Source organism: Populus trichocarpa, chromosome 8 (genome assembly GCF_000002775.5).
Source record: "Populus trichocarpa isolate Nisqually-1 chromosome 8, P.trichocarpa_v4.1, whole genome shotgun sequence".
NCBI lineage: Eukaryota > Viridiplantae > Streptophyta > Magnoliopsida > Malpighiales > Salicaceae > Populus > Populus trichocarpa.
This window is the reverse complement of record NC_037292.2, coordinates 10,051,430-10,064,120: the sequence shown is the minus strand read 5'-3', so window position 1 is coordinate 10,064,120 and position 12,691 is coordinate 10,051,430. Positions and strand designations below refer to the sequence as shown.

General features: G+C 34.6%; 2 protein-coding genes across 4 annotated transcripts; one reads left to right on the top strand and one right to left on the bottom strand.

Annotated features, from left to right (window-relative positions):
* Positions 1-3,319: 3,319 nt before the first annotated feature.
* On the top strand, positions 3,320-7,059 carry LOC7471489 (uncharacterized). 2 transcript variants are annotated; one of them, XM_002312477.4, is made up of 7 exons: positions 3,320-3,700; positions 3,779-3,859; positions 3,966-4,142; positions 4,916-5,086; positions 5,249-5,458; positions 5,538-5,626; positions 6,188-7,059. In XM_002312477.4, exons 1-7 carry the CDS (start codon positions 3,604-3,606, stop codon positions 6,845-6,847), a joined length of 1,485 nt encoding a protein of 494 aa, XP_002312513.1. In that variant the 5' UTR covers positions 3,320-3,603; the 3' UTR covers positions 6,848-7,059. The 2 variants fall into 2 exon arrangements, with proteins under 2 accessions (XP_002312513.1, XP_024463679.1); XM_024607911.2 differs by lacking the exons at positions 3,320-3,700; positions 3,779-3,859 and adding an exon at positions 4,644-4,736 and having other exon boundaries at positions 3,998-4,142; positions 4,837-5,086.
* Positions 7,060-7,952: 893 nt separating this feature from the next.
* On the bottom strand, positions 7,953-11,794 carry LOC7471488 (uncharacterized). Of its 2 annotated transcripts, XM_024606413.2 has the most exons (10): positions 11,380-11,794; positions 11,196-11,303; positions 10,860-10,942; positions 10,623-10,756; positions 10,166-10,215; positions 9,967-10,059; positions 8,937-9,028; positions 8,604-8,710; positions 8,378-8,422; positions 7,953-8,186 (listed from the first exon to the last, which is right to left on the bottom strand). In XM_024606413.2, the coding sequence occupies exons 1-9, from the start codon at positions 11,688-11,690 to the stop codon at positions 8,381-8,383; spliced, it is 1,020 nt and encodes a 339-aa protein (XP_024462181.1). In that variant the 5' UTR covers positions 11,691-11,794; the 3' UTR covers positions 7,953-8,186; positions 8,378-8,380. The 2 variants fall into 2 exon arrangements, with proteins under 2 accessions (XP_024462181.1, XP_024462180.1); XM_024606412.2 differs by lacking the exon at positions 7,953-8,186 and having other exon boundaries at positions 8,233-8,422; positions 11,380-11,793.
* Positions 11,795-12,691: the final 897 nt, after the last annotated feature.

Genomic DNA, 12,691 nt, shown 5'->3' with positions numbered 1-12,691 from the left:
AAAATAAAAAAATATTATTTTAATGCATTTTCAAGCCAAAAAAACACTTTAAAAAATAATTGATATCATATACCAAACGAGCTCTAATATTTAACTAGACTTGGTGTACGCGTTTCGTTGTGGAGACGCCAAACATTCTAATATCAAAAATAAATTTTTAAAAATAAAAAAAATATTATTTTGATGCATTTTCAAGTGAAAAAACACTTTAAAAAATAATTAATACCACATACCAAACGAGCTCTAATATTTAACTAGACTTGGTGTACGTGCTTCGCTGTGGAGACGCAATTTTTTTGCGCAAAAATAATATTCAGCTACTGCAAGCGTGTTTATAAACCCAGCTAGGTTGAATAAGCTTACTTTAATTCAATTAAATTGAAAGGATAGAAAATAATAGTAGATATATCAAATTTAAAAAGAAAAGTAATTAAGATAACAAGAGAAAAAAATTCAATAATATTTTAGTTGTTTAATTGTGTATTTTAATTATTTTTTATTTTTAACAAATACCAAATTATCCCTTAAGTGTGTCATTGTAAAAATGAAAAAACATTATGAAAACATAAAAATGCCCCTTCATGACATGTTTAATTGTTTTTTTTGTTTACAATAGTATTTTGTTTCACTGTTTAATTGACATGTAATTGATGACAAAAAATATTTACCTGTCTCTTATCAATTTAAAAATAATAATCGTGAATATATTTCAATTTATTTGAATTAGTGTTAAGTTTTTTTATTTTGTGAATTAACAAAAATATCATTACATTGTTAAGTGAAACAATATTTTAAAAGTTACAATGTTTTTGCAGGATGATTTAGCTTCTTTTAATATAATTGCTATTATTTGTTGTCGTATAATTATAGTTTTATTTTTAAAAAAATCAAGAGCTCGAGAGATTGAATGTATTTTGGATGCGAGAGTCCCGTTTCTTTACGAGTTAATTTGCGTACAGGTAGATTTTAATTTTTAATCATGTAGTAAGAACATGTTTGGAAACGCAGTGTAAATCGTGTTTCTAAAAAATTTAAATTTTTTTTAACTAAAATTTAATATGATTTGTACGTTTTGGATCGTTTTGATTTGCTGATGTCAAAAATAATTTTTAAAAAATAAAAAAATATCATTAGCATGCATTTCGACACAAAAAATTATTTAAAAAGCAACCGCTACCACACTGCCAAACACCCTCTAATTTTGGAACTTTGTCACTTTTCATCTCAACAAATCTCTTATTTAAAGGGTAACATCATATGAAATTAGGAATGGTAATTTCACATGGATATGATATCGGCTTGAACTTACCTATAGGAAATCTTTAGACATGGTCAGGATTCGGGTCGAGTAAAATGTGAAGGCAAAAACAGGGTTTCAAGGTAGGCATTGATATTGGCATACCCGACCCAAACAATATATGAATTATGACCCAAACTAAACATGAAATACAAAAATAGCCACCATGTATATAAAACTAATTATATACTAAATAATTATAAATTACATTATTCAAAATCAGGCTTCGAGCTATGGATATCTAGTGGGTATCTAAAATTGACTCGGTCAGATTTGAATTTTAAAAAATCATTCTTATTTGGATCCAGGTAGTTATTTCAAGTTTAGATACGAACAAGGATGACAATGAGTACCCTATTAGTTGGATTTCTTAATATTTATATCTTATTCATTGCCCACTTGGTATGAAATTTAGATATTTGAAGTGTGTGTACATGTATTAGATGATTAAATAACTATTATTCATTGCCCATTTAATATTTATATTTATATCAATTATCTAACTATTATTTACTGTTAAATAAAAACACTAATATATATATATATTTGAAGTGTGTGTACATGTATTAAATGATTAAATGATAAATACTATATATATATATATATATATATATATATATATATATATGTGTGTACGCGCGTGTTTATGTCAATACTGAAACATGATATATTATATTGTATTGAAAAAAATATAAATATTCTATAAAAATATTTATTCAGCATAAATATATATAGACTCGTGTGGTTTTTGAATTAGATTTGACAATTTTTACACCATGTCTATTATCTATTAGGCAAAGTAATTATCTAAAAAATACAAATCCATTCAGATAAGATCAACCTCTATCACACTCAGGCTAAATTACTATACTTAAGTACGGACAATTAATATTTTCATATCAAGATTTAATATTTCATACTTTACATCTTTTTAGCAATTTCATCAGTTTTTTTTATATATATTTTTAAAATGCATTATGATAAACAGTTAAAAACTATAGTATAGTATGACAAGTAAAATAAAAAAAATGATAAAAATAAATTACGGAATCGTTAAACACACTATGCAATGGTAAATTGAAAAGAACCAAGAAAACTGGATCAGCACGGAGAATTATATGCAAGATCGTTTCATAGAGAAAAATAAAAAAAATGACTTATGCAAAGATTGATAAAAAAAAATGATATCTCAAATTATCTATGCTTTCTACTGCTCCCAGGTAAGAAATGATGAACCGAGATATCCCGATAAAAATCCTCATCCCCCCGTGTTCTGAAATTAAGCGAGCAACGAGGACCTGGTCGAGAGGAAAAAAGAGGCGATGAACGATTTTTTTTTTTATTTTGATTTTTTTTTTTGAGGCGGTGAAAGAATGTTATGTAACCCCACATGGGTCCCTAAATAAACATGGAATTAATGTGACGGTGCAAGAGGATGGGGTCGGACGATCATTCAGACGGAGATAGAAAAGAAAAAGAAAAAGAAAAAGAGGGGATTTTCCAAGGCATTTACAAACAGGATTCAGGAGCAATGAGCTCGTGGTCCCTGTACTATTCAATTCTGTTAATATGATACTCATCCTATAATTTTCTCAATGTTGCCCTTGCACTAGCTTTTGATGATCCTTTAATTTGATCCCACTCTTTTTTAAACAAGTAAACAAAAAAAATTATATTTATATAAAAATTAGAAAACAAAAATAACTTATTCCTTTTAGCCATAAAAACACGTAAATTAGCTAGAAAAAAAAAGTCATTTTCTAATTTGAAGTAAGAAATTATTTTTTATTCATATTTCTGAAGTACTAGAAAGTTATTAAATTTAACATCAAGGGCCCACATTAACAATGTTTAAGGAGATGATGGACAGAAGGATCATATTAAAAGATAGAAGAACAGTACAGGGGTTGAATTAAAAATATTACAAGAAGAGGGACAAGTTAGCAAGAATAAAATAACACAGGGATTACCAAGCTCATTTCTCCTTAACAATCAAATATGATTTTCTAGCTCGTCTCTAGCTCAAAATAATGTCTCTTAGCAGAGAGGAGCAGCACAGCACCCCAGCACCACCTGGCACAGAGCCAGTGACCTCGCTTTTTCCTTCTCTTTTTTAAACATCCTTTTCTTAGTCACCTTTTACCTTTCCTATCCTCCCTTCTATGGAGCTACTTTCTCCTTTTATTTTCTCATAGAAACGTTAAAAAAATACCCCACCTCCTGCTTAACAATAACCCAGATATGAACTAGGGTTTCTTGCAATGCACAGAGCTTGAATCTTCAAGTTCGCATTGAAAACAGAAGCAATGAGTGAAATGGGGAAGAATGTGCTGGTTTTGTGTTTTATTATGCTCTTGTTTTTTGGAGGTGTCACTTCAGTTCCTACTACTACTTCACCAGCAAGTGAGTGAGCTGCTTTTGTTTCATCTGTTTTTTGCTTGTTGTCTTGAAAATTTTAGCTAAATTTCTCTATTCTCGTAGAGATTGTTGGTGGGCTTTTCTCAAATGTCGTGTCTGCTCTCATGAAGTGGTTGTGGTCTCTGAAGGCCACCACCAAAACAGGTTTGGATCTCTGATTCTACCTGATTCTACTACCACCTTTGCTCCTTTTGTTCTGTTATGTTCTGTTTGTTTGCTGGTTCCTGGCTTATGAAATTTTCGTGGCTAGTGATCTCTGGTCGTCCAATGATGAAGTTTGAGAGTGGGTATACTGTGGAGACTGTGTTTGATGGAAGCAAGCTTGGGATCGAGCCTTACTCCGTGCAGGTGTTGCCCAGTGGAGAGCTTCTGATTTTGGATTCTGCTAACAGTAACATTTACAGGATATCTGCTTCCTTGTCTCTCTGTAAGTGGGTTGTTTGTGATGTCTTGAGATATTGGTTGAATGCTCGTCTCGATGAATCACTTTCCTAGTTTTTTTTTTTTTTTATGAAGTTGTTTTGAGCGTTATTTATTTTGACAATTCGGCTAATTTCTCAGAACTCCATTCTTTTTTCCATTGAACTTTATATTGAATCTAAAAAAAATCTTCGAGGCCATGATTTAGTAGTTTTGTATTTAAGACGCAGATAACCTGCTTGTTCAATTTGTCGCATCCATTGTTTTCTCAGAATGTCAAATGCTATATCAATTTCATCTTAAAAAGAAAAATGCTATGCCAATTTTAGTGGGGAAAAAAAGGTCCAGAAAGAGACGCCAGCACAAACTCATTTATGAGGAAATTTTCCTCTTCCCTTCACCGTGCACTGCGATGGATTGCTATTTTAAATACGTTTTCTTATTTTCACTTTTCATGGTGTTGCATTCATTCCTAACCATTTGCTACATATCCTTGACCCTAAACCAGGTGCGATAACTTAGAGCTGATATCATATCTCACACCTGCAAGCCGATTCTTTATCTGATGTACATCTGCATGACTTGTACCTATGTGCCTAATGTGAGAATTCCATTCAGTCAAGCTTGTGCCTATATCCGATATGCATCTTTTGTATGTTTGAAGACATTTTACTTACGGAACCCCACCTTTTAATAACTAGTTTGATAGGGATGAAGTTTCTTGGCACTTTCCATGCTCTTCTTTTTGGGTTTTTAATGGAAATTACCGGAAAACTGCAGACAGCAGACCTAAGCTGGTTGCTGGATCCCATGAAGGATACTCTGGACACGTGGATGGGAAGTTAAGAGAGGCAAAGATGAACCACCCAAAAGGGCTTACTGTAGATGACAGAGGAAACATTTATGTTGCAGACACCATGAATATGGCAATCAGGAAGATAAGTGATGCAGGTAGATGCTATCAGTTTTTTGTTTGGGAGGGGGTTTAAAGGCAACCTTAAATTTCTCTCAGCTTCACTGTAGATCTCGATAATTACTACTATCAATATCAGGTTGTTACTGATGTTGGCTGTTGATGCTAGTAGCTGATATGGTTGAAAAAACTTCATGCAGGGGTTACAACAATTGCTGGAGGGAAATGGGGCCGAGGGAGCCATGTTGATGGGGCAAGTGAAGATGCAAACTTTTCTAATGATTTTGATGTGGTTTACATAGGAAGCAGTTGCTCCCTACTTGTTATAGACAGAGGAAATCGAGCCATCAGGGAGATCCAGCTGCATTTTGATGACTGTGCTTATCAATATGGAAGTGGTTTTCCTCTTGGTAAACTGATCCATCTGAATTTTATCTTCTCTTATTTGTTAACATGCTTTGATGTTTATGTGATCTTCCTTCTTTGCAGGAATTGCAGTGCTAGTAGCAGCTGGCTTCTTTGGTTACATGCTAGCACTGCTGCAACGTAGGGTGGGAATGATTGTTTCTCCTCAGAATGTAAGTATTGACTTATTTTTCAATAAATAAATAAATTGTCATTTCTTGCATCCTTATTCCATAGGATAATTAAAGGGATACTTTATAATGAACCAATGAACAGACTATTCTACATGGAGTCATCCGAACTCGTCTATTGTTTTGTTCCTTTTTCCTCTTTTATTTATTTTATTTGTTTAGTTAACTTCGTCTGTTGTTTTGTTTTGTTGGTTTTTTTCCCTTTTTTTTATTTTATTTGCTTAGTTAACTTTTTAATAGTTTTTCCCTCTGTTTGGTGAGTGGATGGCTAGACCAGATAAGCCTTTGCAGAATTACGCTTCATGGCATTGCCAGGAGGAAATAAATCTACTTAAATGAAATTTATAAGTAATTTTCTTTTTGGAAATCACTTCAGTGAGGTTAGCCAGGCAATCCTATTTCATTCATGTTATTCTGTGCCAAAATGGCATTGCCATCTCTTGTCTGAAAGTAGTTCAGTCACATTTCTCATATCCTGGTTAGCATCTTCTTGTGCACAATGGACAGAAATTGTTTAACCTCCTTTGTTGTGCTCCTGAGCAGGTTTCAATGAAAATGAGCACTACAGGAATTCCTTACCAGAAGCCTATCAAATCGATCAGGCCACCTTTAATCCCTACCGAGGATGAACAGGAGAAGCATGAAGAAGGCCTATTTGGATCACTTGGCAAGCTTTTCATCAACACTGGGGCTTCGGTTATGGAAATTTTCGGAGGTATAGTCCCCAGTTTTAGGAAGAAGCCAGTAAGCTATCAATATCAAAACTACCAGCAGCAGCAGTATCAGCATCAGAAGCAATTGTCTTCTTGGCCTGTACAAGACAGCTTTGTGATACCAGATGAAGACGAGCCTCCTTCAATTGAATCCAGAACCCCAACACCAAGGAAAACCTACCCATTCATGTCGAAGGATACGGAGAAGATGCACCAATGGCGGCAAGGTCGTTCCATCTATAGTGGGTGGGATGGTGATTTACAGCAGCAGCAGCATCAGCATCATCATCGGTATCAATCCTCTACACCACATACTTACTATGAGCAAAGCTATGAGAAAACCAATGAGATTGTATTTGGGGCAGTTCAAGAGCAGGATGGGAAGTATGAAACTATGGTGACAAAGCCCGTTGATTATGGAGATCCAAAACACTACCACCACAACATTCGTTCTCGAACCAATTCTCTCCATTATGCTAAGGGGTATTAAGTATGTGACATTCTGAGATTTTGGAGCTATAACCTAATTCCATCTTGATATGAGTGCTTCAGGATATACATGGTGTCGGGATTTATTCTCAAGAATGAAGTATTTTTGGGAGCTGCTCAGTGCTTTTTAGGGTTTAATCGGTCTGGTAAAAATATTATAGGCCTGTTGTATTACCTGGTGTTTTGATAAATTATGAAAATGCTTGGCTTTGATTCTGTGTGTCAAATGCGTGGTTGCCAATGATTCGGTGAGGGCCTTTGAAGAGTTATGCAGCCCAGTAGCCGTGATAACATATCAACAAGGCATGCTTTGATGTTCCATACTGTTGGAATCAAAATAACTGTCTCACTTTCATTTCCCGTTTTGATCTTATAGCATTTGTTTCGATTTTTGTTAGCCAATTAGACTCCAAATCCTCCAACTTCATGTCCATGGCCCCGCATCTCCTGTTCTGTAGCTAATAGACGAAGAAGAAACTCGGATTTCGAAATTTCTAGAGTCGGTCTGGGTTTTTTTGTTATCCATTCTTTTTTATAATGTATTCTTTAGAAAGTTTATTTTTGGAAAGCCTTATGTGCTTTCATAACCTAAGTGTACATTAACTAATTATCTTGGGTTATCAATTTCTACTTTCGGCAGCTATTCATGTACACGCATCGTTCTCCTATTGGCAGCTGCTTGATCAACCTCACCATCACGTTCTTTTTTCAAGGAGATTGATGGATGCTTTAAATTTCCCCAAGTTAGTAGTAGAGGGGCCAATTAGGGTTCAATATGACTAGATTAAGAAAGTATAGGACAGAACGGTCATTTTTAGCCACCTATTGGGATGTGAATGGCCTGGAAGTCTATTGGGATGTGAATGGCCTGGAAGTCACCACGTAGGGATAAATGGCAAGGTATCAACAATTCCGTGCCAATATTCGCGGGAACTGTGACATCCCGGATTTGGTCCTACGAGGTTGTCGACGGGGCACGATACATCATTCAGTAATTGCTCAGGCCTGCGAGGTTTTTGAACTGAAGTGACTTTCTACTCGTCGCGTCAAAAAGGTATTTTCACACCTCTCGGGGCCAGGGAAATGCTAATTTTGGTAATGCTTGATTTGGAAGAAATTGCCATATTCAGGTTACGCGCGAATGTGATTATTCGTGTATGGTGATCGGTAAATAACACCTTGAAATTCCATGAACATTTTGTGGCTCTTTGTAGAATAACACATCTAAGTCAAAACAACTATGACTGCAGACAACGCACAGCAGACCACAGGTGTTGATCTAGGCAAAAATCCATCGAAAACAGACAGCGATGAAGATGCTCAAATTAGGTTGCAAAATCCTGCAGAAAAGTTAAGATCATGTTCTCTCGATCTGATAGCTAAGACTAACAAATCAACTTCAAACATCTATCATTTTCCATCTGTTATTCGACCTGTCTTGCATAAGAACATGAAAATCTATATGGAAATGGTACACAAGGGAACAGGTCTAGCTCGCAAAAGCTGAATAGTGGATGAATAAATTTTATACCTATCAGGTTGCCTGCAACAATTCCTTGATATCATATCCTTGGAGCTGGATAGAAACAACCAGAAACGGTGTTAGCTTTATTTCTTCATTCAACAACTTAAAAGGGCAAATATTTATCACTCCAAGCAAACCCCTTTTTTGACCGCCCTCAGAGTCCAAACAGTAGAAAGCTAAATTTGAGTTCTCATGAAGCTTAATAGTAACCGTCAGAAAGCAAGCAATATACCTGAAGCAAGGTGAGAATGAGGACTACTCCCGAGTTCCAGAAAGCATGAATTGTGATTGGTGTTAGAAGGTTGCGAGTTTGAGCATATGAAAATCCAAGCGCAGTCCCTACAGAGATGAATGAGTTGATTTGTTTTCTCCAAAAAAGTACATGTTTTGAATTTATCTATACGAAATCCAGTTCGTTCATTATCATATAAACTGAAGATCAAAATGTTATCAAGAAAGTTCAAACCATCAACCTCAAAAAAGAAAGCTTCATCATGGAATGGGCATTTCCTTCAGAGAAGGTACACAAAAACTTTTGATCTAGTCACCAATCTACACATCTTACCTAACACAAATAGTTGGGGAAACTCTCCTGGAGTTAAATGTGCTAATGCGAATACAGCCGCACTAATTAGGACAGAAACTGGTGTAGGTACCCTGCAGAAAAAGCAAAGAAATAGAACTTGGAAAATAAATCACGAATGCAAAAAAAAAAAAAGACGGTCAAATCCAAATAGCTCAACCATCGTTGATGCAAAAATACAAATTACACAATTTGTAGATCAAATGTCCAAGCACATTTTGATTACATGGAAATAGATGGATATAATAAGAATTAACCACATTTCCCCCTTGTGCTTGTGTAAAATAACTGACTTATTCCAGTGATTCCAATTTGGTCAACTGATCCTAAAATTGGACAAATCTGAGTCAGCCTGTTCCAACCGGTAATGGGCCACTCAATCTTGACCAATGTTGTATTTGGCTATGCTATTCACCCTCAACAAGGACTTTATCAGACTTGTCACCAGAGCAGTCATCAAACTTCAGTAAAAGTAGTCTAAATATTTTGAATGACAACGTATCATATGAGGGCCAACAAAATTTGCAAAGAGCAGTAGAAAAAATCAGCTGACTTAATCTCATCTGCTCCTCAACTAGTGGCTATTGCAGATCCATTCTTTTTAAAATATTATCATTTCTGATTTCATAGTCTTGCAAGCTATTTATCTTACTCCCACCCCCCTTTTTATAAGCACATGGCATGTAACATGCCACAGCTCTGAGAATTTGAGACCTGTCTAAACATCAGGCTATTTAACAATATTGATTGTTCTCCAACTGATAGGTAGCAGACATCCGAATCACTTTCTGTATTTTCTCTCCAACTAGCTATTAACTTCTATCAGTATACACTGCTTTTGGTTGAATTCTCAAACTTAACTGCAAAATGTTATGCAGGACACAATTTTATCTCCTGAGCTGAGCAACTTGGTTTAAACTCTCAACTGAAGGTGATTAATATAAGCACAAGTTTCTTTATCAAAAGGGAAAGAGGACAGCTTATTTTCTGAAATCAGAAAAAAGAATAATACCACTTTGTCAGAGACACCATGAAAAATCCTCGAAAGACATTCTCCTCCAAAACTGGAGCAAGGACACCAGTGATGCCAATCAAGCAAGCGGTGCTGCAGAGATAGCAAGAGCACACACTATAAAGATAAGCTTCCTTACCAGTTAGGCAGGTTCACAATCAAACCATATAGAATTGCAAACAATCAGTTATCTATATACCTGATACTGGAAGATCCAATCAATGGAAGAAGTCGAACAAGAGCATCAGTCTGCAACCATGTCATATAAATTAATATAGAAGAAAACACACAAAAGCTTAGATATTCATTACCATATGCCAAACAGAACATCAACCAAGTCACTTCTTTCATTCAAGTTAAGCACATTAAACGTGGCCATTTAACTCTGGTTCTTTCAGTCAGAAACATCATGCATGAAACAATCAGAGGCGCTTCTTTCAGAAATACCACTGATTACACAGTCATATAGATACACAGTGAGTCTATTTAAGAGGCGTGCTGTATCTGTATGGCATCGTTTTATAGTCATTCATGGTAAGAAAGGCCTATCTAAAGCTATGCATAAGCTAGCAATTCACTCCACCAACAGAAAAAATCATATATATTTCGGTGACTCCCAAGAAGAAAACAATTGAAGCTAAAAAACTAATCCTGACCTCTCTCTGTGGGGTCTCACCACTGAAAGTAGACACAGCAACTCCGGTCAATGCAACAGCAAGCAGAGCACTAGCAAGACCAATACCCGCCCATAAGAGCCATCCTTTTTCTAGATTGAAAGGTTCCTTCAGATCTGACACAACAGTGCCCAATATTAAACTAAAGAATAAAACCCAAAACCCAGATAGAAATTAAAAACAGAAAGCAAGTTATCATAGTAAAAGATTGATCAGTACCATAGCGAAACACATCTTCAGGAAGAGGTTGGAAGGTGTTGAGGATACCATAAAGAACTCCAAGCACAACGGCAGTTGCAATGCTACCAAAAAAAATAATAGGAAAAAAGCCAAAACAAATTAACAAATGTAGGGGACATTTTTATATTGTTTATTACAAGTGATCAATATTCAATATTATAAATTTGGAATTGGTGAGGTGATGGTTAAAGGGGGCATGCTACATCCTTATTCCTAAGCCATCAGAAAGAATTGGATAGCCAACCTCTCACAGGAAAAGACCAGAGAGATGAACTTAGTCACAAAAACCAAGAGATTAAAATGAAATTAGTATACCTTTGGTCCAAAAGCAGTATCTCCGCTTTCTCGTCTAAACTTAGCTCTTCAATCTTAATTCCTAAATATGGTATGGCCGTTGCCTCAACCAAACCTGTCAGAATAAAGCTGCCTGCCGAAAATCAGAAGCTAAAAACAAAAAACTGCACAGATGAAAGTAATAATAGTAAAAAGTAAGAGAAACCTTATTCCACAGGCAAGTGAGGTTAAGGAAATCGTTTGCCATGGCCAAGGCACGTCCCATCGCTTGATTATTGGCCATTCCAATCCCTTGTCCTGCTCTTCAACTTTGGCTTTGGATTCCTTTCCAGCATAAATTGAAGAAGCTAACTGACGTCGCTTTGGCCTCAGCAGAACTACTTTCTGTCTGCAGGAAAGAAGGGAAGAACCGGTCCGTTTGACTAGAATTGGGAAATCCGATAGACAGTAGAGTGAAGATTGAGCAAGGCATGATAATGATGATGGGACTATTGTAGTAGAAGAACAAAAAACCATTGTTTTGTTTTCACAAGAGACTGGAGCGGACACACGATACCCCCGCCTTTTGACTCCAGTGCAGGAGGATAAGATGATATGATGGCATCATCAGCCCTGTTTAAACTTTGTCAGTGTCTTAAATTTTGTTTGATTTATTTCAAAAATAAGTTGCTTCTACTGGTCTCTGTTTGGAATTGCATTATAGAATGATTTTAATATATTAATATAAAAAATAACTTTTTAAAAATAAAAATATATTATTTTAAAATATTTTAAAATAAAAATTATTTTTAAAAATAATTATCAATACACTCCTAAATACCAGTAAAAAATCGGATCAGGTGAAGTTAAAATTTAAAATGTCTATTAAAATGGCTATTATTATAAAAAATTACTCCCCACTGCTGTAGCCTATGTTCCTCTGCATCTTATTCATTGTTTTTTTATATTTATGTTGGCCTTTTTTTTTAATTTATTTTGTAATGTTTGGAAGTGTAATAATAATTGTTTTTTATTTTTTTTTATTATAAATATATTATAATAATTGTTTTTAAAAAAATTATTTTTAACATTAGTATATTAAAATAATCTGAAAACATCAAAAAATAATTAATTTGAAAAAAATAAGTAAAAAATTAAAAATTTTTAAAAATATTTTTAAAACATGAAAACAAAATAAATAAAAAATTAAAAATATTTTTAAAACGTAAATATTATTAATGCAAAGTGTGGGCAACATGATAATTTTATTTAAATATTATGCATGAGAATAATTAAGCTTTAATCCCAAAAAGTACCGCGACATTTCAGCAACTCGCCAAATCTTCATTTTATTAAAGATTTTGTGAAGTGGCTGCAGGGATAGCCATCCAAGTACAGTGATAACCTGAAATGACTTCAATTTTTTTTTCGTTTTTGGAACATAATCTGGAAGAAGTTAAATCCACGGACTAACTTATACTTAGATAATGTTTGATATTCCAGTCCGATCATATTTATTTATTTTTTTGAATTTATTT

Excerpts from the sequence above, each read along its gene's own strand:
- LOC7471489 (XM_002312477.4), top strand. The coding sequence starts at position 3,604 with ATGAGTGAAATGGGGAAGAATGTGCTGGTTTTGTGTTTTATTATGCTC. Across the intron at positions 3,860-3,965 it reads GAAGGCCACCACCAAAACAG|TGATCTCTGGTCGTCCAATG; the intron begins GTTTGGATCTCT and ends TTTCGTGGCTAG. Across the intron at positions 5,627-6,187 it reads TGATTGTTTCTCCTCAGAAT|GTTTCAATGAAAATGAGCAC; the intron begins GTAAGTATTGAC and ends GCTCCTGAGCAG.
- LOC7471488 (XM_024606413.2), bottom strand. The coding sequence starts at position 11,690 with ATGGTTTTTTGTTCTTCTACTACAATAGTCCCATCATCATTATCATGC. Across the intron at positions 11,304-11,379 it reads TCACTTGCCTGTGGAATAAG|CTTTATTCTGACAGGTTTGG; the intron begins GTTTCTCTTACT and ends TTCGGCAGGCAG. Across the intron at positions 8,711-8,936 it reads TCCCCAACTATTTGTGTTAG|GGACTGCGCTTGGATTTTCA; the intron begins GTAAGATGTGTA and ends TCATCTCTGTAG.